Below are 26,260 nucleotides of genomic sequence, written 5' to 3'. Positions count from 1 at the left end.
ATGCATGAAATTTAGTTGTCATGCCACTTCCATTTCCCTTAATCTAGTATAATTCTACTACTTTTTCTTCATGACACTGACCTTTCGAGAAGAATCTAGGCTAGCTACCTGGTATAATATCCCACAAGCTGAATAGTTTCTCATGACTTGGTCCAGGTTCAGCTTTTTTGCTGATGCTGGTATTGCCACAGTGAGGCAGGTAATACCATTTTGCCCCATTCTTGGTAACATTTAATTTGATCACTTAGTTAAAGGCGTGGTCCACCAGATTTCACTGCTGAAGCACCTTCTTTCCCCTCTGAAATCAGAAAGTACTCTGTGGGGTACCACTTGGAGGTCATGTGAATATTTTGTTCACCAGTAATCTTTCACCCCATAGTTTCCACTGATGGTCTTTGCTAAGCCCAATGTCACACTGGTGTCTGCAAACGATTTTCTATCATTCCCTCTTTATTTGTTAGTACGCTTAAAACCCTTTATAATGTTGTAAATTGTTTTTGTATTAGGATTAAATGGTTCGGGTTACAGATACTCAAAAATGGGGTTAATACAATGAAAAACTTTCAGGTGCTTCATATGCACTAAAATGTTCAACATCAGATTAAGTATAATAGCAGACTGAGAGAGAGACACACACACACACACCTCTCAGAGAAAAACATCTAAATGTCAATTACAGAAAACAGATTCATCAGAAATTGATGTCGTTTTAAAAAATGATACTGACAAAAAATTTTACAAGCAAACTATATAAAACCACATATTGTACACATTGGGATCATAAGCTATGTAAAAGATAAATATCAAACAAAATATTCATATGTCCCAGAAAGGTGGTGGGGGTGGGTGTGGAGGTGGCGGTAAGGAAATACAACAAGGTACCAGGAGCCCCTGCATGTGAGAGGGGGGCTGCTCCTTTTTTTCAGGTCCTCTTTTTGGCATCTTTCAAAATTTCTATATCATGTAGTATTTTTATGATGAAAAATAAACACAATTTGATTTAACAAATATGAGTTCTCTATCACTGGGAGTATTTAAAAGCAGAGGTTGGAAAAGAGATTAGAGAAGAGCCCTATGGCAAACAATGCCCATTATGGTCTCTTCCAACTTGAATGAAGACAACCCACATGCTGGAAAGGGCCTAAATTCCTTGAGAGCTAAGAAATGTTACCTTGCTTCAAATTTGAAATACTCAAAAAATAATTTGGGGCCAGGCCTGCTTTGCCATCTGGTATATTACATCACTTGAAACACTGTATGTTGGGACTTCCCTTGTGGTCCAGTGGTGAAGACTCTGCCTTCCAATGAAAGAGGTGCAGGACCAATCCCTGGCTGGGCAGCTAAGACCCCACATGCTTCGAGGCCAAAAAAACCAAAACATAAAACAGAAGCAATGCTATAACAAATTCAACAAAGATGTTTAAAATGGTCCACATCAAAAAAATCTTAAAAAAAAAAATACTGTATGTTATCCTCTCAGTGGATTAGTACCAGCAAAAATATTTTTTTAAGTGAGTACAGTTATCTGAAATATTCCCTTTATCAAAAGGGACAACAAATCCTTAAAAAAGATGCCAAGAGAGAGATGCTGTTAGAAAAAGAAAATAAGCATATAATAGTTGTGCACAGGAAACTCCCGAATAGCTCCAAGTGCTGCTAAAGGAATTAATGGAACAAGATCATCCTAAAAAAACTAAATGAAAAGAATAATAGAAGAATTGGGATGGCTTACATATATAAAATCCCAAACTGCAACCCGGTACCTCTGGTGAAGTCAAACACCAACAGTGAGAATTAGGCTTACTGAAGAAAAAGCATTCATATACTTAATCCTTAAAAAAAAACACCTAATATTGTTTATACACTGTGAGAAATTTTTTGATTCATATTTTGCTAACTTGTAGCAAATAAATACCACTATATATATTAGGTTTTTCATGGCTGAAGACTTAACAAAACTTACATTATAAAAATTGAGTGAAAGCCTGATGTAATACTTTATGAACTCTTTGTGCCTGTGCCAGAAAAAATGAAACACCATTTGCAGTTTCAGATTTTTTCTTAACAAAAGAACGGAAGCTAGTGAGTTTAATATATCTGATGGTGTTCATCTTGTGTAGCTATTAAATAATTTGGCACTTGATATAAAAATCTGTTCTCTCTCTGCAGTATCAAGTCTTGAATTACCTTGACTTCCTAACAGAGTATTATTTTGTTGACAGAAGGTGACCACACAACAAGGCCACTGGCAGCTGCATGGGTGCAGAGGCAAAGAGCTGCAATTGAGCAAGCGTATGCAGCTTGCCTTTCTCTTCTCCAGCCAACAGAGAGAGGCCTAGCACCCTGTCTCTGAGATAAAGAGGGTCCGCTGCACACTCATGACAACACCTGCTGGTCAATTCAGAGCTAGGAGTGTCCACAGGGCGTGGATGAATGGCACAGCCCCTACCAACTAGGGGGCCAACAGTCAAGGCACAAGGGTACAGCCGCAAACCCCCATGACCAACTCCAATTAGTGAGGAGGTGGCAAAAACCTAGGCACAAATCAGACGCATTAGCAGCTGGGAAGGATCTGAACTCACAGGATTAACCAAGCAGAGCCAGAAGGAAAACAAAAGCTCAAGGGGCCTTCCTAGGGTTTGGAGGTGGTAAAATGCTGGGTGGGAAAATTAAAATGTTGAGAGAAAACCAAGAGCCTGAGGAGTAATGGCTGAACCCCGCGAGGGCCCAGGATCCTGACCCAAGGCATTGTGCCCTAATAACCCTGTCTCTGTACTGAGGGATGCAGGGTGGAGAAAGACAGAGAGAAAAGCCTAAGAGGGCTCAGGGCTCCCACTCACATGGTTTTACACCTGTGCAGAGACAGTTCCCATAGAGAAGTGCTCCTAAAAACATAACATCTCTCGGACTTGCTCAACCTTGTTTAAATCACACCAGCTCCAGAGCACTTATCTAGAGAACCACTTCAAACAGGGGAACGGCTACCTTCAGGGGATTTTAAAGGCGGCCTCTGTGCTGCCGCTGCCTCACCTCTGCTCCAGGTACCCCAAGGCCTGCCTGACAAACTCCATGCGCACTTCCACGCTGTTGCGGCTCTTCAGGGCGTCAGTCGCTGGCACCAACAACACATCTGTCATTTGTTTCACCATGGCCCACATGTCGGAGATGTTCTGCACAGAAACAACACTGCATGTGACAACGCTGTGGGGCTGCGCAAGCGGCCTGGTTCTTCACGGTGCTCTGACGTGGAAGGGGCTGAGGTTAACGTCCTATCTGCAGCCCTCAGGCTCAAGCCCAGCAAAGAAGATGTGCCTTGGCCTGGCCAGTAGCCAGGCTCTCATCTTCCCTTAAGCAGCCCACGTCCTGAGTGGGTTTTCAGATCAATTACTATTCCAGGTCTGACATAACCACCTACATAATTGAGACCACATTTATTGAATCTCAGTGGGTTACCCCTTAAGAGAGAGTGAACACATTTATAATCGTCCAGAGCTCTAGGATTTTAAACTCAAATAGCTGCATGTCAGTCCTTACAAGGTCATTTGAGTTTTTTAAGACTTAAAATAAGAGTCTAACCTAAATAATACAGGCTTTGTCCTCCCGGAGGCTCTCCAGGGGTCCCTGCGCTTACCCTGTTTCTCAGCAGCATGGCCTCTCCTTTTCCTGCCTACTCACTCCCCTCAAAAGGCACCTCCAGTGCAGCCTCCTAGAAGAGGCATGGGTGTGCTTGCCTGTGTGTAACCACCACACAGACGGACTCTCACATCCCAGAACCCTCCTGGTTGTAAACTCTGCCTTAGAAATGTGTTCCCTGAACCCTTTGCAATGTTATAAAGTTAAGATCTCTGGAAGGCAGTAGCAGTTGGAGAAAAAGCAGGTATACACTTTTTCCAAAAGAAAAGAGAAAATCCCGTTTTCATTGTTTCTTGGAAAAGTTAAAAATCTGTAGAAAATCCATCTAAATGTGACTCTTTCTAGGTGGTGAGAGAGTAGATAAATTCTTACTTTCTTCTTTAGATTGGTTTTATAATCTTACACTTTTTTATTGGAAAAAAAAAAGTTGGCTGCCCTGTGAAGGAAAAATGTGTTCAAGTGCTTGCTTGCGTTACAGACTTCCTTCCTTTTCCCGTTCTTCCTGGCCACCTACCAATCTATCCATCCCCTTTTTTGATTTTTATTTTTTCCCCGAAGTGGGAGAAACTGGGCCAAGGATAAGAATTGAGGGGCAGGAATGAAGAGGGGGGAGTCAGAGAGAAACAAAATCAGCGGCATATGAAAAATTCTTGTAAAGACCCCACCTGAGTCGAGTTCAAGGGGCTCATGGTACGAAAACCACAGCACCTTTACAATTCACATCTCATGAAAGAGCCCTGTCTGTCTTAGCAGGGAAACTGACAGGGTGGAGCTGGAGCCTGACAGGACTTCAAAGCAAACACAGCTTGGCTGGGCCTTTTGAAGATGCATTAAAGATATATATATATATATATAGCATCGCCATAAAAAAAAAAACACCTAAAAATTACTTAAAATAAAACTCTGAAGAACACTTAAATTAATCTTCCAAAGCATAGAATTTCTCTGTAGCACACTTCTGCCAAATCAGCAAGCCGCTAATCCCATCAGACACCCGACCCCACATGTCTCCCCGGCCGGCTCTGGGTGCTACCTTATCATCCAGCTCTGTGACGGAAGCACAGAGGTCCAGGAGGTTAGGCTGCAGGTGTCCGTTTACGATCTTCTCGTTATAGATATAAATCTGAAAGGAAGAGCAGAGTAAACGGCACAAATTCCATTTTCATCTCTCCTTTTCAGAACCTCTTGAAGGAGTTCTGAAACCAACTTCTGCCCAATGGTCAGAAGCTTCAGTCAACCTTTCCTTCCTCACAGTGGCTGAACTATCCACACTGCCTGGAGGGCAAGGCCTCTGGCTAGCTGCTCAGTCCGGCGTCCGAGTCTCGCACAGTGGCATGAACACACACCAGAGCTAACTGCTCCCCCAGCCCTCCTAACCTGGGGAGCAGGAGCAGGGCGGCCCTGGGGGAGGAGCACCGCATGCAGTTCTGTGCTGCTCTGCCCAGCAGACCCTCGGGCCGAGAGAACAAGGACCAAAGTGGAAGACGGGACAGTGGAAGGTCTCTAGCTGCTGCTTCCTAGGAATCTGAGCAGAGTCTGGTCACCTTTCTGATAAAAGGATAGAAGGATCCCAGCCCAGGGCCGTGTACTGAGTAAGGACCGCCAGGCTGCAGCCCCCTACACGTGTTAGAAGAACACTTCTGCCCATTTGCAGTACCCATTTCTCTCATCAAGAATCCCAGCTCCTTAGTAAAATTTTCTCAAGAAAAAAGAACTCTGTGATGTTTAAGGAATGGAAAAGCCAATATTACTGTGGACTTTGTCTCTAAAGAACCAACACACTGATGGGGAAAACTAGTAAGTTCTACTCTTTGCACTCTGAAAGCCTTGCACTGCTGAGGACTCAACTAGGTAGTGATTTCAGACAAAACAGGACCCTGTCGAACCCTGCCCTCTGCTCTCAATGGGGTAGAGCAGCACATAGCCTCCAGGAGCATTATAAAGACAAGGTGGTGTTTATTCACTCAACGAGCATTTCTGAGGGGCCTTCCCTTGGGTACTGTGTTCAGCATGGGATATAAAGGTTCTCTCTCCACTGGAGGGGACTGCCACGTAAACAGACATGACATTATGGAGTCCTGAGTGCTAGAAAACCTTAGTCTTATAAAGCTTTAGTCTTCACAGACACAGAAGACCCATGGTTTCTCCCCTCAGAAGCTTGTAATTTCATTAGGCCTGAATTCTGGAGATGTCTGTGACAATGATAGTCAGTCATATGATCAAAGTGAAATTTTTAAAACTGTAGATGGAGTGTGGGAGATCTAAAAATTGGAAAATAAATTTTAGCAAAACATGAGGGAGTTGGAAGAAGGTGGACTTGTGTGTGCAAAGCTGACACAACTTGCACAGTGCTTTGAGGGAAGAATATGTTGCTGCCACTGTGGCCCTCAGCATTACCAACTTCCTTTCTTCCACCAAGTCTCAGGTGGGGTGGTTGGAGGGCCACAGCGGCACCAACACATTCTCCCCTCATAGCACTGTGGAAGTCGGTCACAACGGAACAGATGTTCCTTGGTGACTTCTGGTGCAGGACAATTTAAAGGGGGTGGAAGCCCACCACCTGCAATTCAGGAAACAAGACTGTTTTTCCTTCTTGATACTTTATGCAGGAAATCAGCAAATTAGAATAAAGTACACAAGGCTGGTTCAGTTTTACTCAAAAGGTCAATTCCAGGTATGTACTGTCTTGAGGGCAGTTTCGTGTAGTTTTTACACCCTGTGCTTTAAACACAGAGTGTCTCAATCTATATTTACACTATCGCATGGTCATGATACACAACCAGAACCACAACACCCCAAATACTATGAGCTTCCCCAGGGCAGTAATATCCAGTAATGGTGGGTACACTATGCTAACCCAGGCAGAAAAATATTTAGAAAATTTCTTTTTACAACAAGGGAGGGAGCAGGGTTTCTGATAATACCATTTGCCAACCAGGTGATCAGTTAATATAGAACTCCATTTGCTCAGCAGTGCAATTACTCAGAGCTTTACTGTACATGGACTGCTGCCAAATGCAAAATGAGATGCCTTGGTCAGTGTGTGAGGCAGATTTCAATTTCCCTAAATCAAACCTGAGTCATTCTATTACCCAGTTTGATAGACTTCTCCAGGGACCTAGATGGTAAAATATTAACAAGTCCTCTGAATGAAAACCCAACTTGCTTTTAGGGTCTGACTTTCACATGAAGTCTGTGTTCTCTTTTACTCTCCAGAGGGCTCATGGAAGATTTTCCTGGATTTGATCTTCCTTGAGAACATGCTTACCTGCCGGGCGTAGGCCATTTCGGTACTGTCTAGGGAGCTTCGACCAGGGGGTCCTGCATCACTGATGTAACTTGGCTGTAGAGAAATATACATTCAGAATTGGTTCAGAACAGCATTCAATCATGTAAAGGAAAAAAAAAATCATAAACATTTGTTTGTCTTTAACGGAGCTGTGAGGAGTCTGTTTCCTAGTCAGACTTCCTGAATGATTTTTGGGGTTTCAATAGAAGACGACTCTCTTATCATGAACACATAAGGGAGCAGGCATGGGACCCAATGAACTCCATAACAGGAGGCTGACGAAACTGCAGGGATATCTCAATAACTGTTCCTATCTTTGTGACATTTGGTTTCAATCCCAAGCTCCCACTTCGCCTCATCTTCCTCATCCATGTCTTTACACCAGTAAGACTGTGGTGCATGTGGGTCTTCTGTTTCCATCAATACTAAACAGCTGAGGAAATGGGAGATTATAGGGTCACAATACTGAGGTTCAGATGTTTCCTAGAGTCCACACTAAGGCAATAGCTACTGATGAACTTTCTGCCGCTGAAGATACAAAGTCAGCCTAAGTTGAGTCATTTATTTATCTATTCATTCATTCATTCAGTAAACATCTGTTAAGTGTCTGCCTGCCACACGCACAGCATGAACGCACCCATCCCTACAGGGATGACAGGAAGACAGCCCACAGAGGCTGCCCATGAAGAGCTTACCATCTGATGGGGAGAGTCAGACACCAACACATGGGAAGGTTTATTAGTCTTTTTAGAGAAAGATTAAAGTTAACCTTTAGCTAAGTTTATTCCCTACTGTAAACAAAAATGGATCAAAAATAGATATGCTCCAATTAGGTACATTCTTAAACTTCCAAATTAGTTTGTAACTGTACTGCAGCAGAGATCAAATTCTTCAAGCTTCTCTCATAAAAGAAAAAAAAAAAAATCAATGCTCTATTCTCTAAAGTCTAAAACAAAGCAGTTTTAAGTAGGTTTTGTGGAAGCAGATGGAAGATAGTACCAAAATCTTCCAGCACCTCCAAGGCTGGCAGAAGGTTACCAGTGTGACCATGCGCTGGGGTAGGACAGGGAGGAAGGAGGGCCAGGAGGCAGAAAGGCGGGATGTAAAGCTTCAGCTTCTAGAACAGACACCTGGGTTCCAGGAGGACCACTCCACTCCCTGGTTTTGGGGTCCAGGGAAAAGCACATTCCTTTGGAGCCTCAGTTTCTCATCTGAGAAACCAACGAATGGGCTGTCCTAGACAATCTCGAGCAGTCCTCCCACCTCTGATTTTCTGCAGTCACTGGTATTAAAGGAGCTATAAATAGCTTACTGTTCAAAATACTGAATTTGGTCTCACTACAGTACAGCAAAAACCAGTATATTGGAAATTTAAGAATATAACTAACACCTAGTAGAACACACCTAATTTTGATCCATATTTATTTACAGTAGGGACGAAACTTAGCTAAAGGTTAACTTTGCTCTTTCTAAAAAAAGACTAAGAAACTTGTCCATATGTTGGCCTCGAACTCTCCCTATCAGATGAGTAAATGCTGCCACTTGGCTGACTCAATGAATATTTCACATCCCCACCTCTTACCTCTAGTCGCTGCCACTTCCCCCTCTGGGATATGGCATTTTAGATATAACATATCTAATAGTGTGTTGGTAAATGTTTAACAACTGGCTTGGGGAAGGGGACTTGATTTGTAGCATTTGCTGGTTTCTTTAGTGTAGATACTCCCACGATGGCAGAATTGAAGCTATTCCAAGTGATATCAACGGGATAGCAAATTTTCTGAAAATCTGACAATAGGTCCTCCTGAGCTCAACCCTACACACTACCCTTTCCAGCCTCCACTGCCCCTGGGAGTGGCCATGCATCACCCTGGCTCTAGCCAGTGAGATGGAAGCACCAGCCTGGCAGTACATTCAGGCAAAGTGTAGCTTCTGCTTTTCCTGACAGAGGGGGATAAAGAGCCTGGCATGGCGTTTCAGCATTCTAACCTGAATGCAAACAGCATGCCTAGAGCAGCGGCAATCATCTTGTGAGCCTGAAGGGGCTCTGCTAAAAAATGTTGGTGTACAGAGACAAAGACGTGTCTCTGATGGCACCACAGAGCAAGTGAACTAAGGCCCACTCTTTCCACACCTGCAGACTTCTTAGGTGAGAAAAATAAACTCCTCTTCAAGCTACAGAAACTCAAGTTTTCAGTTATTCACAGCAGAAGGCCTTCCCATCTGCAATGACTGAAAACCATCAGGTTACAGTGACAACAGCCACACCTTCTGAGCAACTCCTATACACCAAGCAGAGTCTTAATCCTCGTGTATTAACTCTACAACCCCATGAGAGACACAATTTTATTATGTCAGTTTTACAGAAAAAGATACCAAAGGGCACAGAAAGCAACTTGCCCTAGGACACTCCAGTAAGAAGTAGCAGAGCCACGGTTTGCATCCACAGTCTGGGGCCACGCTGCCTGCCAGGGCAGCCCGGGGCAGCTGTCCAAGGATGGCCACCGGAGAACAAGTCAGCAGTGGTTTAGAAAGCCTGGCTCCACTGCTCACTAGCTAGGTGATCTTGACGGGGTACACTGATTCTTTGGGGCCTGGGCTTCTTTAGCTATAGCAATGATACAGGGGCAGCAATGATATTTACCTTATAGATGAAAAGATTTAATGGGAAGAGAATATTACCCACTTCACAAGGAGTAAGTAGGAACAAGTAGAAAGAACTCACTGTCCAGTATCTGACCAGTAAACGCTAACTGCTATCACAGTAAAAAAAAAATAAACCACAAGGAACAGGGGGATAAACCCAACGCTGAACAATGGATAGATATGGACACTACAGAAACATAACCTACAATATTTTACTTTCTGTTGGCTGGAGATTCTCATCTCATTTTTCTACAAGGGGCATGCGTTCCTTGTATGAACAGAATTCCCACTAGCTCATTTTCTACTTCTGAGTGTTCCCAGTAACACTGTGACAAAGACTGTTCTATAACACAGTTATCTTTCTGGAACAGAATTAACTCTCTGAAAGCTGGTGATCCCCAAGTCTTTGAAAGAACAGAGCACTAAGGTGGTTAATTCCAATAACCTAACTGGGGGGAATAAACAGGGATGAAAGGGAGAAACGGCACGAAATACTTCTGCAAGAACACAATTGTTTCAGCTAAATATACATAAACAGCCTTGAGAAATATTTTCCGGTACTACTAGAAACCTATTTCTAAAAATCATCCACTTAAAAAGTAGTTGGTTTTTAGCTTGCAAATTTCCATTTAAATGAATTTTGTTTAATACGCTTGTTTTCAAACATAGCTTTCCTTCATTTGCCCTTGACGGAGCCTCTATTTCACCACACACAAAGTCAATTATCCACCAACAGGATGTGGGCACGCACGTGCCTGAGAAGAACCAGCAAAACATTTACAGAAATCTTAAAGCCAGGGGCTGCTGGAGGGCTGGGAAAGTGGACGCCGGTGTGCTGTGTGGTGAAACATTTCAAACTTTTCAGGTTTGCCTGACTGGATCACAGTGGGGATACCAGGAGCACGGAGTCAGAGACCAGGAAGGCGGGGAAGATGGGAGGGGGGCCAGGACGACAGCAAAGGGTTCACCTAGGAATCTGGAGACACTGCGGAGAGACCGTCTCTGGGAGCACAGACATGAGAAGGGTTTTCTCAGCATACATGGTGTTCCCAAAAGAGTCATTTTCTTTTCTAAAATCAGACTTTAAACTTTATTTTGTATTGGGGTATAGCTGATTAACAATGCTGTGGTAGTTTCAGGTGAACAGTGAAGGGACTCAGCTATACATATACACGTATTCATTCTCCCCCAAAACCCCACTCCCACCCAGGTTGCCGCATAACATGGGGCAGAGTTCCCTGTGCTGCAAAGTAGGCCCTTGTTGGTCATCCATTCTAAATAAAGCAGTGTGTACATGTTGATCCCAAACTCCCTAACTATCTCTTCCCCCCACTATCCCTCCTCTGGCAACCATAAGTTGTTTTCTAAGACTCTGAGTGGGATTTGTAAATGAGTTCATTTGTATCATTTCTTTTTAGATTCCACATATAAGGGATGTCATATGATAAAAGAGCCATTTTCTAAGAGAGCATTCCAGAACTGGGAGGATATGGTTGGAGTGACAGGGGGTAACTGTAAGCATTTATCAAGCAGCTAACATAACATATCCAAGGATGGGGCTTCCCTGGTGGCTCAGACGGTAAAGTGTCTGCCTGCAGTGCGGGAGACCCGGGTTTGATCCCTGGGTTGGGAAGATCCCCTGGAGAAGGAAATGGCAACCCACTCCAGTACTCTTGCCTGGAAAATTCCATGGACTGAGAGGCTCCTCAGAGCCTGGCAGGCTACAGTCCACGGTGTTGCAAAGAGTTGGACATGACTGAGCGACTTCACTTCACTATCCAGGGATAAATAAATCTCTTTTTCCAAGGAGGGAACATTCTAGATAGGAAAAAAGGAATGTAACCAGCATTCACTTTTAGCAAAATAAGTACAGAGGAAAAAGAAAATGTGATGACACTATTGAAGGAAGACAGTTTTTAATTTCCAAGTGGAAGGTTTTGGCTTCACATAAACAAAACAGAATCAAAGTAATTAACATACAGTAGTTGGCTATACACTCTGTACATAGAAGCTCAGCACGACTAGGAAAAAAACACCAACTGGGGACCAGAAGACCCAGGTTCTAAATGTAACCCAACTGTGTGACTTTGGGTAATGACATCGAACCTCTCTAGGGCATAGCTCTTCATGGATAAAATGGGAGGAATACTTGGGTCATTTATACAATGAAATTTATTACAGCCACTAAAATGACAGGTACCTACACATACTAACCAAGAAAAAGCTCCAAAATAAGTTAAAAAAACAAAACGTAATGCTAAGCTGTAGCATCTATTATATAAAATCCTGCCATCTGTGGAAAAGATAAAAAACTGTGTGTTTTGTCACTCAGTCGTGTCTGACTCTTTGCGACCCCATGGACTGTGACCCACCAGGCTCCTCTGTCTACGGGATTCTCTGGGCAAGAATACTGGAGTGGGTTGCCATTTCCTTCTCCAGGGGATCTTCCCCACCCAGGGACTGAACCAAGGTCTCTTGCATTGCAGGCGGATGCTTTACCATCTGAGCTACTAGGGAAGGCCAAATAAATTGACTGGATGGACATACATGTATAAATGTGCACATAAAGACGTAAGAGGGAACTGAAAGGACAGGATGTCAGAGGTTATGTTTGGGTTTGGGGTGGAGGACAGCGGCTGAATTTTTAAAGCACGTTCAACCATTAGAACGCTGTGCAAGAAGCGTTCTAATCATATCATATCACGTGTGATATGGCTTGATATTAAAATGAGTTGGTTCTTTAAACTTCTTTTTGAAAGAGCAGTGCAGCACTTTCCATACTTGAAATTCTATTCAAATTCCAGTATGTGAAACAAAACCAGCCCTTTTGGAAACTACCATGGAGCCATAAAATACAGCTTGGAATCATCTAGTCTGGGGTTTTTTAATTCAAACTTTGTCAGTCAATATTTTTGCTGTATTCCACCAAATCTAACCATCTAAGACATCATGTTTATGTACCACCAAGAAAGAAAAATGCTGACAGTTAAACTATACCATTGATTAAAGACATATCTTGATTTCAGAGATGCTAAAATATAGAAAAGATGTGTAGCTGGGAGCTGATGAAATATGGTATTAAGTCAGTTATCAAAATTAGAGACTACATTCAACATATACCGTTCACTATCTGTAATGATTAAGCTACAACAGCTTCTTTATCAAGGCTCCTGCTTGAGAAGCCGAGTCATTTCCCACATAATACAATGAAGCACTGACCACTGACTATGTTTAACACCAACAGAGCCATGACACACTGAGGCTGGATAAAAACTTACTTTTAAATACTGTTTTAATGTTGGCTGAGACATATCAAGGATTCTCAACGCTGCTCCCTGCTGTCATGCAAGCAGCACAGACTGGGGGTGTTCTTCCCCACAGGCCAGACGGAAGGTCTGGGGCATGGGGGCTCTTAGCTGGGGCTCTCTTTCTTTGCTTTAAAGCCTATCATTTTGATTGAGACCAAAACTTGGAACATTATTAACAATCTTTCAATTCCTACTTCCTTTAAAAATTGTATCTTTTTTTCAATGATATCCTAAGGAAATTAATTTCCCAAATTGAATTTTGCTATTGAAGCATCATTTTCCTTATTAAAACTTGCCAGGAACAGATATTACAATGTGTTGCTGCTCTTCTGTTATCAGAAGGCTTGAGGGAAAAATGTTTCAGGAATCACCATCTCCTAGTTCATTTTTGTTTAAAAAAATAAAAAAAGCCTCAAGTCTCTCTTCATATTAAATTAGCCAAATTTGGACATTTTCCTTCAATGTAAGGTCAGCTCCAAATGACTAGAAGCCTCTTTCCTAGCTAATGACTCTCTAGATTCCAACAATCTTATTCTTCAAAATAAAGTACCCAGAAAAGAATGGTTTAGATGGCAAGTCATACTTTAATTATTTCCTCTACTTATTGGGGGCAGGAGAAGGGGACGACAGAGGATGAGATGGCTGGATGGCATCACTGACTCGATGGACATGAGTCTGAGTGAACTCCGGGAGTTGGTAATGGACAGGGAGACTGGCGTGCTTCAATTCATGGGGTTGCAAAGAGTCGGACACAACTGAGCGACTGAACTGACATGATGAAATATTTTTCATTCCCAGAAACACTTCATAAATCAAGGGACAGTTAAAAAGGGACAGATCCATCTTAGAATAATAAAAATAAACTTAACAATGTGTGCATGGATGTGTGCTAAGTCGCTTCAGTCATGTCCGACTCTTTGCAACTCCATGGTCTGTGGTCCACCAGGCTCCTCTGTCCATGGGATTCTCCAGGCAAGAATACTGGAGTGGGTTGCCATGCCCTTCTCCAGGGGGATCTTCCCAACCCAGGGACTGAACCCACGTCTCTTAGTCTCCTGCATTGGCAGGTGGGTTCTTTACCACTAGTCCCACCTGGGTAGCTTACCAAATACCAACCACCACCATAAACATGCTGGGATGTGCTAAGCATGCACTCTATGCCGGCTCTGGGCCAGGCACCTTAACACACGTTCTATGTTCCTTTCAACCATTCTTTAAAAGAGGCCTTTTACAATGAGGATGAGAACAATGTGGTTCCCAGGAGAGGCCCGGGAACTCAGACCTGCTGAATTCCAAAGCCTGTCTCTATGGTTTCCTACAGAGAGGGTAAAGAAAGTGCCTGCCCAAGTGGAGCTAATACCACCTTTCCATCTTCTGGAAGAAAATTATATGGGAAAAACACATGGTTCTTCCACACATCCACCAGAATGGTTGAACTGAAAAAGACAAAAAATACAAAGAATTCTCACAGTGCTGGTGGGAGGGGACCGTGAGACACCATTTTGGAAAACTGCTGGGCAGCATCTGCTAAGGCAGAACACACGTGTACCCCGTGTGCAAGCAACTGCCCTCTCACGTGTGCCCAATGGATGTGCAAATGTACATTCACCGGAAGACAGGTACAAGAATGCTCTCACTAGCACTCGTTATAAAAGCTAAGAACTGTTACTATTCAAATGTGCATCCACATCAGAATGCGTAAGTACTGCAGTCATACTATCTGGCCATGAGAATTGAACAGCCTTCAGCTACATGTAAAGATACACAGAATGTTAAGCAAAAGCAGCCAGACACAAGGGTGCATACAGCATGACTCCACTTACACAGAGTTTAAAAACAGGCAGAATTAATCCATGGCATTAGAAGTCAGGACAGTGTTTCTCTTGGTGGTTGTGGTGAGGGGGCGGGGATGCTAGGGGGATGGCAGTGTGGTCTCTTCACCTGGGTGTGGTTCACTTTTGGTAACTCACTGAGCTATATACTTAGAATGTGTATTTTTTTCTGTATGTATGTCATACTTCAGGGGAAAAGCTCAAAACAGCAACAAACAATAAAACCTATGAGGGTTCCAGAAATGGCAATTCCCTGGATAACCTGAAGAGAGAACCTTCTGCATTATTTGCCAGCTTTTTCAGCAAAGCTATCTACTCTGCTAGGTGTCACCATAGAGAACAGCAGAAGTATCAATAAGAGGGAGTCCTCCCTTTCAAGAGCGAGGACTCGAGGTCAAGGAAGAAGTGTCTACTAAATAGACTAATCTATTTTTAAGACAAGAGCAATCAAGAAAGAATATCTCATTAGCAGCTTATAATTACTTCCAAATCCCAATACAGACCACAACCTATTAACACAGTTTTAAAAAATGAAGTTTATAAAAACCATGAGCTGTTCTACTTCTCTGCCTAGACTTATAAGAAATTGAGAAACATCAGGCTGCCCAAGGATTTTCTACATTAGCTCTTTTCCCCCCGCCCAAGACTCTGCTCTTCTCTGAAGTCTTTGAGTCTAAGAAATGTGGAATAAGGTCCTTAATGAGTAATTTCCTAAGATAAATGACTTTAGCATCTATTTATTTGGGGGCTAATTTAATAGAAAAACTTGGTTTTAAACCAGGAGCAAGTCTGTAGACACAGGATGTGTAACGTTATCATGCAGGCATGACACTGCCAAGCTACCCACCTTTGACCCAGACTTCAATAGAACGATGGTCCAAATGTCAACAGTCCCCGGTCTCACCTAGCATAGCACAAGTCTCACTGAGCCTTAGGTGTCCAATCTCTTATGAGAAAAGAACATCAGCTAGTCAAAACAACTTTGGAGGAAGCACTGGTAATATTACTTGAAATGTCTAATGCTATAATTTTTATAAATTTTAATAATTTTTTGACATAAATTTTAACTTGCACATCCAAATTGTCTGAAACTACTTTTTGAGATTTTTTTTTTTAATGTGGACCATTTTTAAAGTCTTTTAGTGAATTTGTTACAGTACTGCTTTTTTTATTTAATGGCTTTTTTGGCCTTGACACACATGAATCTTAGCTCTGGAACCAGGGATTGAACCAGCACCCCTTTCATTGAAAGGCGAAATCTTAGCTACTGAACCACCACGGAAGTGCCCTGAAATTACTTAACTTTTAAACAATAGTAAAGGATAGTCATTATGGGAGAGGGGCTTTACATTATCATTAATCTTCTCAATAATCCCATTTTACTAATGAAGACACTAAATGTCTGCAGGGTTAAATAACTTGAATATTTAAATAATAACTTGGATGCCATATCAGAACTAGTCAGTGGTGAAGCTAGGGTTAGAACCCCAAAGTCATTCTCTCCCCATCACTAGTGTGGTGAATGCATGGTCACAGTTCCCACTGGCCAAGGGCAGATATCACTAATCAAGCAAGACATACTTTCCTGCTGATCCCAAGATGCAGCCTCAAAATCCCTCTCAGGAAAGATCGCCAGGATAAGTAAGAGATAAACCCTATGTAACATACCCACTCTAAAATCACATATCCCTAATACTCTGGTTAGCACAAAGTTAGCTAAGGCCAAATGATTTATTCACCAAATATTTTTGGAGCATCGAATATGTTCCAGGCACTCATCTAGGCACTGGTGTTATGAGTAAGTACAGTAAATAAAAATCCTTACCTTCCTGGAGCTTAAATTCTTCTGGGAGAAACAGACAATAAGCAATATAAAGACATCATACACACACAGTGATTTTAAGTGGTTTAAAGTGAGGAAGTGCTAAAAAGAAAAATATAGCAAGAAAAGGGGATATAGGGAGGGTTGAATGGGGAGAGCTTGGTTTGGATTTCAGATGTAAAGGTCCTGGAAGGCCTCACCGAGATGGCACTGGGTAATATTTGAAGGAAGTGAGGAGGACAGGCACGCAATTATTTGGGGGAAGAGCCTTTTAGACACAAGCAACAGGAAGCCCAGATGATCTAAGGCAGAAGCAGCAAGAGCAATGGGGAGAGCAGAATAACGTGAGCTGGGAGAGGCAGCAAGACCAGGTCAGGGAAGGATTGGGAAGTCAGGGCGAAGACTCTGGCTTTCACTCCAAATGAGACGAGTGTTACTGGAGGACCCTGAGAAGAGGTCTGACGTGATCTAGTCTGTGTTTAACAGCATCGCTCTGGCTATTGAGAAGACTGCACAAGGGCAGAAGCAGGGAGACCAGTGTGGCTGACAGCCTCTAAGATGGCTCCCAATAATCCCCATGTCCTGGGATCCAAGCTCTCGTTTAATCCTCTCTCCTTGAGTGTAGGCTGAATTTAGTAATTTACTTTGATCAGAGAGGTGACAGAGTATAACTTTCAAGATTAAGTCACAGAAAGACTGTAGTTTCTGTCTCAGGGGCCCTTGAACTCTCCCTTGGATCCTTCACTCTTGCCCCAGGAGAGGCACACTACCATGCTGTGAGCAGCATAAAAGAGCCCCACACGGCGAGGAGCTCACGCCCCTAGCCAAGAGCCAGAGAGGGCCTGGGGCTTGTCAGGAAGCACATGAGCGAGCCTGGGCCTGGATCCTCTTCAAGCTGAGCCCTGCGAGGAGTGCAGCCTTAGCCAGTATCCTGACCACCAGGGCCAGGACATCCCAAACCAGAAACACTCAGCTAAGCTAAACACTTGTTTTCAGCTACTATGGTTTGGAGTGATTGATTACACAGCAATAGATAATGGAAAAACCAGTTAGCAGATCAGTCCAATAATCCGAACAAGAGATACTGGTTGACTTGGCCCCAAATGCTAACAGCAGAGGTGGTAAGAAGTGGTTGGGGAGGGGGATTCGGGATGGGAGGGGGGACATATGTATACCTGTGGCTGATTCATGTTAATGTATGGCAAAAACCTCCACAATATTGTAAAGTAATCAGCCTCCAATTAAAATAAATAAAGTTTTTTAAAAAGTGGTTGAATTCTGGGTATATTCTGAGAGGAGGACTAATTTGTCAGCATGTCTGAGAGTCTAGGTAAGAGGAGGGTAGGATAAAAATGAATCTGAGGTGTACGATCTCAGCAAGTGAAAAACTGGAACTGCCTTTTATAAAGACGATAAACTCTGTGAGAAAAGCGGGGAGGGAGTCGGAGGCAGTTGCTACCATGACTCAATTTTAAACATGTTAAGCTTGATGGCTCTGAGACACCTGAGTAGCCAAGATGGCCACTAGAACAAATGAGCCTGGGAGGATTCAGGGCGGTGATGGGAATCTGAAGTCTTCAAGTACATAGAAGGTATTTAATACATGAGCCCAGAAGAGATCAACAGGGCAGTGATTAATGAAGAATCAGGAACAGGTCAAGGACAGAGCCCTGGGACAGGAGTTTGAGGACAATTCAGCACAAGAGGTTGAGCAGAAGCAGCCAGCCATGCTGGAGGAATCCAGGCAAATGTGGGCGTCTACAGGCGATGAAGAAAGGGCTTCCAGAGGAAGACAGGGACCAGCTGTTCCAGGCCAGCCAGCAGTCAAGCAGATAAGCATTTTCTGACCTCACATTTTTAATAATGGTTTATTTTCTGGACTCAACTCACCTCGCTTTCTTGAGTAAAGTCAAGGGCATCTTCTCCTGATGCCAGCAGGGTGTGGAGAATTCGCTGCTTCACTTGTTCCCACTCGACCAGCATTGACTCTCGATGGTACTCCTCAGCCATACCAAAGGTCTGGGGGAGAGAAGAAGAGAGAGAGGACCCGAGTGAGAAAACAAAGAACACAGTTTCCCTTAACGTGCAACAGAAATTCAAAACCCTCTAGATCTGCCATCTTTCCATAATCAGAGAAAAGGCAAGCTATTTCAAATTATCCTTAAAGAACTGAGAGCTGTTTGCAAACATGCCCTATTTCATCAAGTCTAACACATGAAAAGCAGTTTGTTAACTGTGGTAAAATGTACTTAACCATAAAGCTTACCATTTTAACCACTTAACTGTGCAGTTCAATGGCATTAAGTTCATTCACATGGCTGTGCAAACATCACCACCATGTATCTCCAGAATGCTCCTCATTGTGCAAAAATGAAATTCTGCACCCATTAAACAATACCTCCATTCCCACCGTTCCCCAGACACAGGCAACCGCCATTCTACTTCTGTCTCTAGGATTCTGACACATCTAGGCACTCACAGAAGTGCAATCATACAGTATTTGTCTTTTGTGTCTGGCTATTTCACTTAGCATCACGTCCTCAGGTTCGTCTATGCTGTAGCACATGCAGTCTCCTTCCGTGTTAAGGCTGAATAATACTCCACTGTACACATACACATTTTGTTCATCCATGCCTCTATCCATGGACACATGAGTTGCTTTCAACTTTTGGTTAATATGAATCATGCTTTTGTGAAACTGGGTGTACAAATCTCTCTTCTAGTTCCTGCTTTCAATTCTTTGGAATACATGTCCAGAAATGAAACTGCTGGATCACATGGTCATCCTATGTTTAATTTTTTGAGCGACTGTACAATGTTTTCAATGAGGCTATACTTTTTCATTCCTACCAACAGTGCACAATAGTTCCAATTTCTCTACATCCTCTCCAATATCACTCTCTGGGGTTTTTGACTGTAGCCATGCTAATGGGTGTGAGGTGCTAACTCCTGGTTTTGATCTGCATTTCCTCTAATGAATAGTAATGCTTAATTTTTTTCTTATGTGCTTATTAAGATAAGTATCTTCTTAAAACCTTAACCCTCTGAAATCAGGCTACATATTACGATTGATAGCATGTCAAAAGTTTAAACTGAAGTATTGTTTTTTAAAGTACTTTTTCTGTGCAGTACATAAAATAATGATGGATTGTAAGTCAATGGTATCTTAAGATTTAATGAGCCTCTAAGATGAGACAGAAACAAAAGATTTTCCCAGTGTCTTATTTTTTTTTTAAAGAAACAGTAATATTTTCACAGGAGGAAGCAAATCAGTTAAACACACACACACAAAATCTAGAGCCGTCTACAATTAAGTTTCCTATCAGTCTACTCGGGCTTCCCTGGTGGCTCCGAGGTTAAAGCGTCTGCATCAGTCTACTCCAAGTCACTCCTGAAATCTCTGGCAAACCTCACTCCTATTTCCTAGTGATACTGCACGTTGCCAAAGCAAATGTACTCAGGAAAAAAAAAGAAGGAAAACAGAAAAGGAGGGAGGGAGAAAGGAAGGGAAAAACAAACAGCAACAACACCCCCCACCCACCCCCTCAAAAAGAGACAAAAAAGCCTCTTGAAAACTAAAACAAAACCCTCTGAGGGGGAGATTAAAGCAACTTATAGAGACATACTGAATCATAACCATTCTTAGCCTATGATTCTTTAATTGGCAACCAGGTTTCCCATAAGCTTGAGCCTGCTTTTCAAAAAGCCATTTCATTTACAATCAAATTGGCATCCAGTTAGGCAGCACCAAAGGCATGAGTATTAGTAATGCCTGCTTTATTTCTGGCAACAAAGATAATTTATATACTGATAATATCCATATATATGAGCTCTGGGAAACTCTAAGGAAAATCGTATACTCTTTTTACAAATGTGATGTTTGCGTATGGATCAGTATTTATTAAAACATGAAAAGACAGCAGACAGCCACAAAAATGATTAGGAAGAGGGTTGGCACATCCTGCAAATTTGATTTGGTCCATCTATCAGTGTATTCCTAACAGGAACTCTGAAGACAGAAGAAGAAATGATAATCAAAAACTTTAAAAATAGACTTTCACTTGGTTTTCTTCTGAGAGTCAGGCAGAAAAGACCATTCCAGTTAGCCTGGATTGAAAAAAAAATACCTAGAGAAAAATCATTTTCTCTTGCTACATTATGGACCTTAAACATGAAAGCTATGCTTTTTTTTTCTTTTTTGAAAGCTATGCTTTTTGAACAGAGAGAAGGATGTTGGACAGAAAGATGGGGGAAAGGGGAGGGAAGGAGCTAGGGTACCTAGAAGCTACCCAGAAATGCTGCACGTGTTGAACCACATTTCTTCTAAACCTCTTCCTGTTTAGTGGTCAACCACCTCCTCAACCTTGCACCTGCTGGAGTAAGGGAAACAGAGAGCTATGTGGCAGGTGGACCAGGGTGGGCTGGAATAGAGATGGAGAGCTGGCATACCATACAGCTTTCCAAACTCGCAACAGGAAGTGAAGCAAGTGAAGCACTGACTAAGCGGTGGCACTGACCCAAGACACCAGGGCATCACATGAATTTTTTTTTAAGGGTAAGTCCTCCGGCTGGTGAAGAATGGCAAAGCAGTAAAGGCAACTGAAGAGAACACAATCCGTCTCAGAGACACTGTTGATGAGGATGGCACGGGCAGACTTCTGGCATCATGTAAGGGTCAGAGCCATAACAGTGGGAATCAACCATCCCCTGTTAATCAAGCTGCCCACCTGTGTGCCAAGAACTGCTTCAGGAACACAGGAAGTACTCTGAAAATTGGCAGCTTTCTGGGCTCTAGTCCTCAGAGTATCTCTGAGAGGTACGCCAGGCTACTCATTTAGAAACAGCCCCACAACCTGAACAAACAGCACTGTCATTTCATTCATCATTAGTGTGATAAGGAGCTTCAAATAAAAATAAATGGCCCAACATTAAAATTCTCTTCTCTTGACCATGCCACCCCCAGCTTATCTTAATTACATTAGAGATAATGGAACATCCAATTTGTGGGCTAATCAGGGATGATCAGCAGCCCATCTGCCCTCTTCTAGCCTATTCCCTGTAGACTCACATCTGAACCACTGGATTAGGTGCAAAGAAGAATGTCAACTAGGAGAGCTAATCAGAGAGAATCAACAGAGCTAAGAACTAAGAGGAAGGAGGACAGGGAGGGTCTGAAGCGAGGTGAGAGACAAGAAGGAAAGAAACCCAAGGGAAGAGAAGAGGGATAACCTGGAAGGGTATGCAGAGGTCTACAAATTAAAAGGAAAGACAAACCACAGAAAATGACAAAGCAGGGAGAAACTGTTATAAACTAGATTTGAATTTTTCAAGTTATGTGGGGAAATAGATCTCTTCAAACACGGTTAAGAAAGGCAGGCACGGAAAGAACTGGGCAACTGAATTAAGAACAGGTGGGGAGCACTCGAACCCCATTTTCATAAAGGGAAGAGGGCAATATGCTTTGACTTCACACCCGCTTATTATTGAGCTGTTGCTGGCTTTTAGAAACTCTACATATGTTCTGATAATGTTGTTCTGTTTTTGCTGGGATGCACCAAATGGGAAAAGATAGGACACATTTGTGGTTTTGTAGCTTGTTTTCTTGGCATTTCAGCAGGACATTGGCAAGTTATTCAAACGTGAAATTACCACCAAAATGCCAGGAAGCTGCTCACCTTTTGTTTGAAAATGATTCTTGCTCAGTGGCAGCCTCCAGGTGTCCAGACAGGTGAAAGGTCCCCCCTCAGGGCCGGCTCCCAACACCGGAACACCTCCCTCACAAACACATATGCACACATTTTGCACTGTGGTATGTCACTTAAATGTTTTGGCTGGCTGCACATTTAGTCTCAGTATGGCACAACGTTCAAAGACTGCCAATTTCAGAAACACATTCCGCAGGGTAAAAGGATTAATAAGGCTCGGTGGCATTCGACAATCCTAATTTAATTTCATTGGTCCTGTACAGCAGAAGAAATCAGTGTTGGTGAGTAACTCATTCCAAGTGTGAACAAAAAGGAAAAAAAACCTTAAAAAATTTTTTTTTCAGTTCTGGATCAAGTGAATCTCTATTTCTAGGAATAAGTACTATTGCCAACAATATAATTAATTAAATTTTAGGGAATTTTACTCTGATAATTAAACATACCAGTCATTCAAATAATGTCTCTGAAACATATTCTTATCAATTAGAGCTGGAAAGCCCCCGTGCTGCCCTGTCTCACTCACATCAGCCCTAATGAGACACTTCCACCTGTATGGAGTATTTAAGAAAGCATACCAAGCAGCAATTTTTTTTTTTTACTCTCTTATTTTTTGAACCATATAAATAATACACAAATTTCACATGATCTATGGGCTACATAAGTAAACAGCAGAACAGAGGTCCCTTCACCCCTACTCGTCCTTGCAGATATAGCGACTGCTTTCAGACTAATGTGAAACCCCCAGCCTCCTTCCTGGGAAAAGCTGCATCTTTAGAACCAACTCCACATAATCACTAAGCTTCTTCTTCCTTCTTCCCCAAAAGACCCAGGGGCCTGAAAATCTCTTACTCCATAATGGAAGGTCTTGGAAAGGTTTTGATCTTTTCATCCTCGTCAAACAACTGAAGATAACCCACATGTTAGTAAAGTAAATGATCTTTGAGGATCTTGTGGGAATGCTTGCTGCAAAGTATTGCTGCCCATGTCATGGCTGTTCTGGCTGACTTACGTACTATCCTCTAGAACATCAAGAGGTTTTTGTTTGTTCAAAAGAGCTTGGAGAAATTGCTAATTTAAAACGTGTTGTAGAAAGTCAAATTTTATGACAAAAGGAAAATAAATTAGGGAAAATTATCAAGGATCATAACTGCTCTTCTGAATTGCTGGTTCAGTAGAAACCAAAATGCCATTTATACTATAACAGTGAGACCCAAGCATTGTCTTGTGCTCCCATTTCAAGATTAACTTAATGGTTAACTGCCCAGCCCAGTGTTTCCGATGCAGTCACTGTATACACCACAGTTACAAGCATAGCATTTTCCTCAAAAATGGTTACTGTAAAACTCCCCCTGGTGAACTACCAGGAGAGCTGGGCCTGGGACAGAGAATCCAGCTTCTAGAACCTGTACACCCCAGCATACATGCTGCTCTCACAACAGCATGCATCTATGCATTTCTTACCCTCTTCCGGGACTCTTCGATGGCAGACAGCAGGGCATTGTCCTTTTCATTCTTTAGGAAGCCCTGGGAAGGAGCAGAGAAATGATATAACTTAGGTCAAAATTAACAAAATTAACCTTTAAAGAATCAAAAGCACACTGCAGGAAGAAGAAGAAGAAAAAAAACAACCATAGGGACATCTGTTGCCCTGCTTACCTTCACCCTCAACAAATGCCCTCAACTTGAAAATATTATACTACAGTTTTGGATATGCAGCCGGTCACAGTGCCTGTAACTGTTCTGGTCTACAATTTCTTCCTAATATTGAGGAAGCCATCAGCCATCCTTCTGTTTGGGTGTTTTTCACTTGTTTGTCACTGGTTGGGAAACCTGCAAAACCATTTATTTACACACTTCTTCTGGGGTTATGCTACGTGTGCCCCCTATTTCAGGCCAGATGACATATACCATTTATTTAACACAGGTAGGGGGAAGGGGAACTGACCCACAAGGCTGATTTTACATGCACAGGGTGAAATGTTTGTAAAATACAACTTCACAGTAACACAACAGACCTAGTTTTACATTGTGCTCCCCCGATTTACTACTTGCATGGGTGACTTGATTTTAGACAAGTCACCCAGATTCTCTAAGCTGTAGTTTACTCAGATGTAAAATGAAAATTAAAGGAGATAATGTAATCAAGTGCTTGGCCTAAGGCTCAAAACATGTAGCTCCAGCATTAGGACTGCTTAGATCTAGATCTGCTGGTGACATTACAGCGAGACGCCCAGGGTGACTTCTTTGTTGCTACCGTCTTCAATGCTCAACCTGAGATGCTGGGGAGGAGAAGGGACAGCTGCAGAGTGGGCTTCCATGCCTATCTCTAGGCTAGTGCCTGGCCCTTCACAGAGGAGGGAAGCTCACGGCTGGGATGTGGGGGCCAAGGAGGAACAAGGAAGACAATCCCTTAACTAACCGTTGGAGATCAAAGCTTTAGTTGTGATGAAAGAACTGGTATCATCCTATACATTAGATCCGCCTGTACTGTGGAATTCAAGGTACCTGCGCATCAAAAACACTGTGTGTGTATTTATATGTGTTCAAAATCATGTTTCTTTTTTTCCAGAATCAATCATGCTTTTACTTTTCTTAGTTTGGGAACTCTTTGGGGAACTATAATACAAAACAGAATTAAGCTAAAAGTTTCATGCTAAATTTTAAAACATTATCTGATAGTTTTCTTGAAAACTTACTGTCATGATTAATTGATTTATTGATCACTTATTTATATTTCAACAACTGTAATGTTTCAGTATATTTTGTTCAAACAGTCCCAGATATAAGGCTATGATTCTTAAAACAAGACAAAAAAACCAAAACAGGGGTGGGGGCTAATAAGACTGGAGACATATATTTAAATAAAATATGACTGATCTTTGTCCGATTCTCCACATCTGTCGTCACATCCCAACCTGGGCTGAGCACTGGGATGGACAACGGCCAGCAGCTCTGGGAGCAGTTCTCTTGTTGGCTTCTCCAGGGCAGGCAGTCCCGAGGCAGCACTCAGGCTGCTCCAAACACCTACACTGACATTTGGGGGAGGTGGTGGGGTGGAGAGGACGCATTGGCCACCTGCCTACTAATATAACGGCCTCAATAAGCCAGAGCACGTAAACCTAGCCCCCCATGGGATCCATTCAGGAGAGGGCAGCTTGTCATCACATGCCTGTTTCTAACCATTGCAAGGGAGCCAGACATGAAATGATGGGAAGGATTTTAATGGACCTTGTTCATACCCTTCACAGCGAATGATTATATCAAGTAAACGAATCTTCATCATGGTTCCCTTTTCCTGAGCCGGTCTTCAGTGGCAACAGCCAAAGGCTTTAGTGTCACAGTTTATAAACAAAGCTACAGAACTATTATCTTCGACTGCTGTTCCTGAACAAAGGGCAGGCATAGTTTGTGCTTTGTTGTGCAGTTTCATGCTGCTAATGGTCAGGGTGGTGGTGATAACTACTGCCTGACAGGACTGGTTTCATTTTTCTCTTTTTGGTTGGGGTGGGAGGGGCTATGCCAACTACCCCACCTCCTCTCTCGGCTTCTCTGCTCTTCCCAGTGACCAGCCATCTCTTTCTTTCAGCTGCATCCATGTCTGTCTATAACCCACATATACACAATTCAAACACAAATGCAAAGCATTAATCAGACATTTGTTTAAAAGAAACATAATGAAAAAAATAAAATAAATAAAAGCAACATAATATTCTGTAAGAAACAATTTCAACCTTTCTAAGAAATGAAATTTCAAGTAGTGGTTAAGAAACAAAAAAGAAGGAAAAAAGGCATTGTTGGAGGGGGTGCAGATTACTCTCTTCTTATAACCCTACCTTCCAAAAATCTCACTAAATAAACTAAATGAAGCATTTGTGCATAAGAATCAAATTACAGATATCACCTACATATGAACAAAGGCCATGAGCCATGATGAACCTCAACAATAGAGGTTGTTGAGCCAAGTCTACAAAATATATGGATTTTGAATTTTAATTTTTCATTCTTTATTCACTCCTAACATGAAA

At 42.4% G+C, this 26,260-nt stretch overlaps 1 protein-coding gene across 1 annotated transcript in view; it reads right to left on the bottom strand.

Moving 5' to 3' along the window:
- NUP93 (nucleoporin 93) overlaps window positions 1-26,260 on the bottom strand; it is a 104,056-nt gene that overhangs the window by 13,933 nt on the left and 63,863 nt on the right. The window contains exons 4-8 of the mRNA XM_052655674.1: window positions 23,697-23,759; window positions 18,421-18,549; window positions 6,902-6,976; window positions 4,667-4,756; window positions 3,031-3,170 (exon numbers count right to left, since the gene is read on the bottom strand). Of these exons, the coding sequence (XP_052511634.1) occupies window positions 3,031-3,170; window positions 4,667-4,756; window positions 6,902-6,976; window positions 18,421-18,549; window positions 23,697-23,759 (497 nt within the window). The remainder of the gene's footprint in view (window positions 1-3,030; window positions 3,171-4,666; window positions 4,757-6,901; window positions 6,977-18,420; window positions 18,550-23,696; window positions 23,760-26,260) is intronic.

The sequence above is a fragment of the Budorcas taxicolor genome, chromosome 18 (assembly GCF_023091745.1).
Source record: "Budorcas taxicolor isolate Tak-1 chromosome 18, Takin1.1, whole genome shotgun sequence".
Classification (NCBI taxonomy): Eukaryota; Metazoa; Chordata; class Mammalia; order Artiodactyla; family Bovidae; genus Budorcas; species Budorcas taxicolor.
The sequence above is the reverse complement of the archived record's forward strand: the minus strand, read 5'-3'. Positions and strand labels throughout refer to the sequence as shown.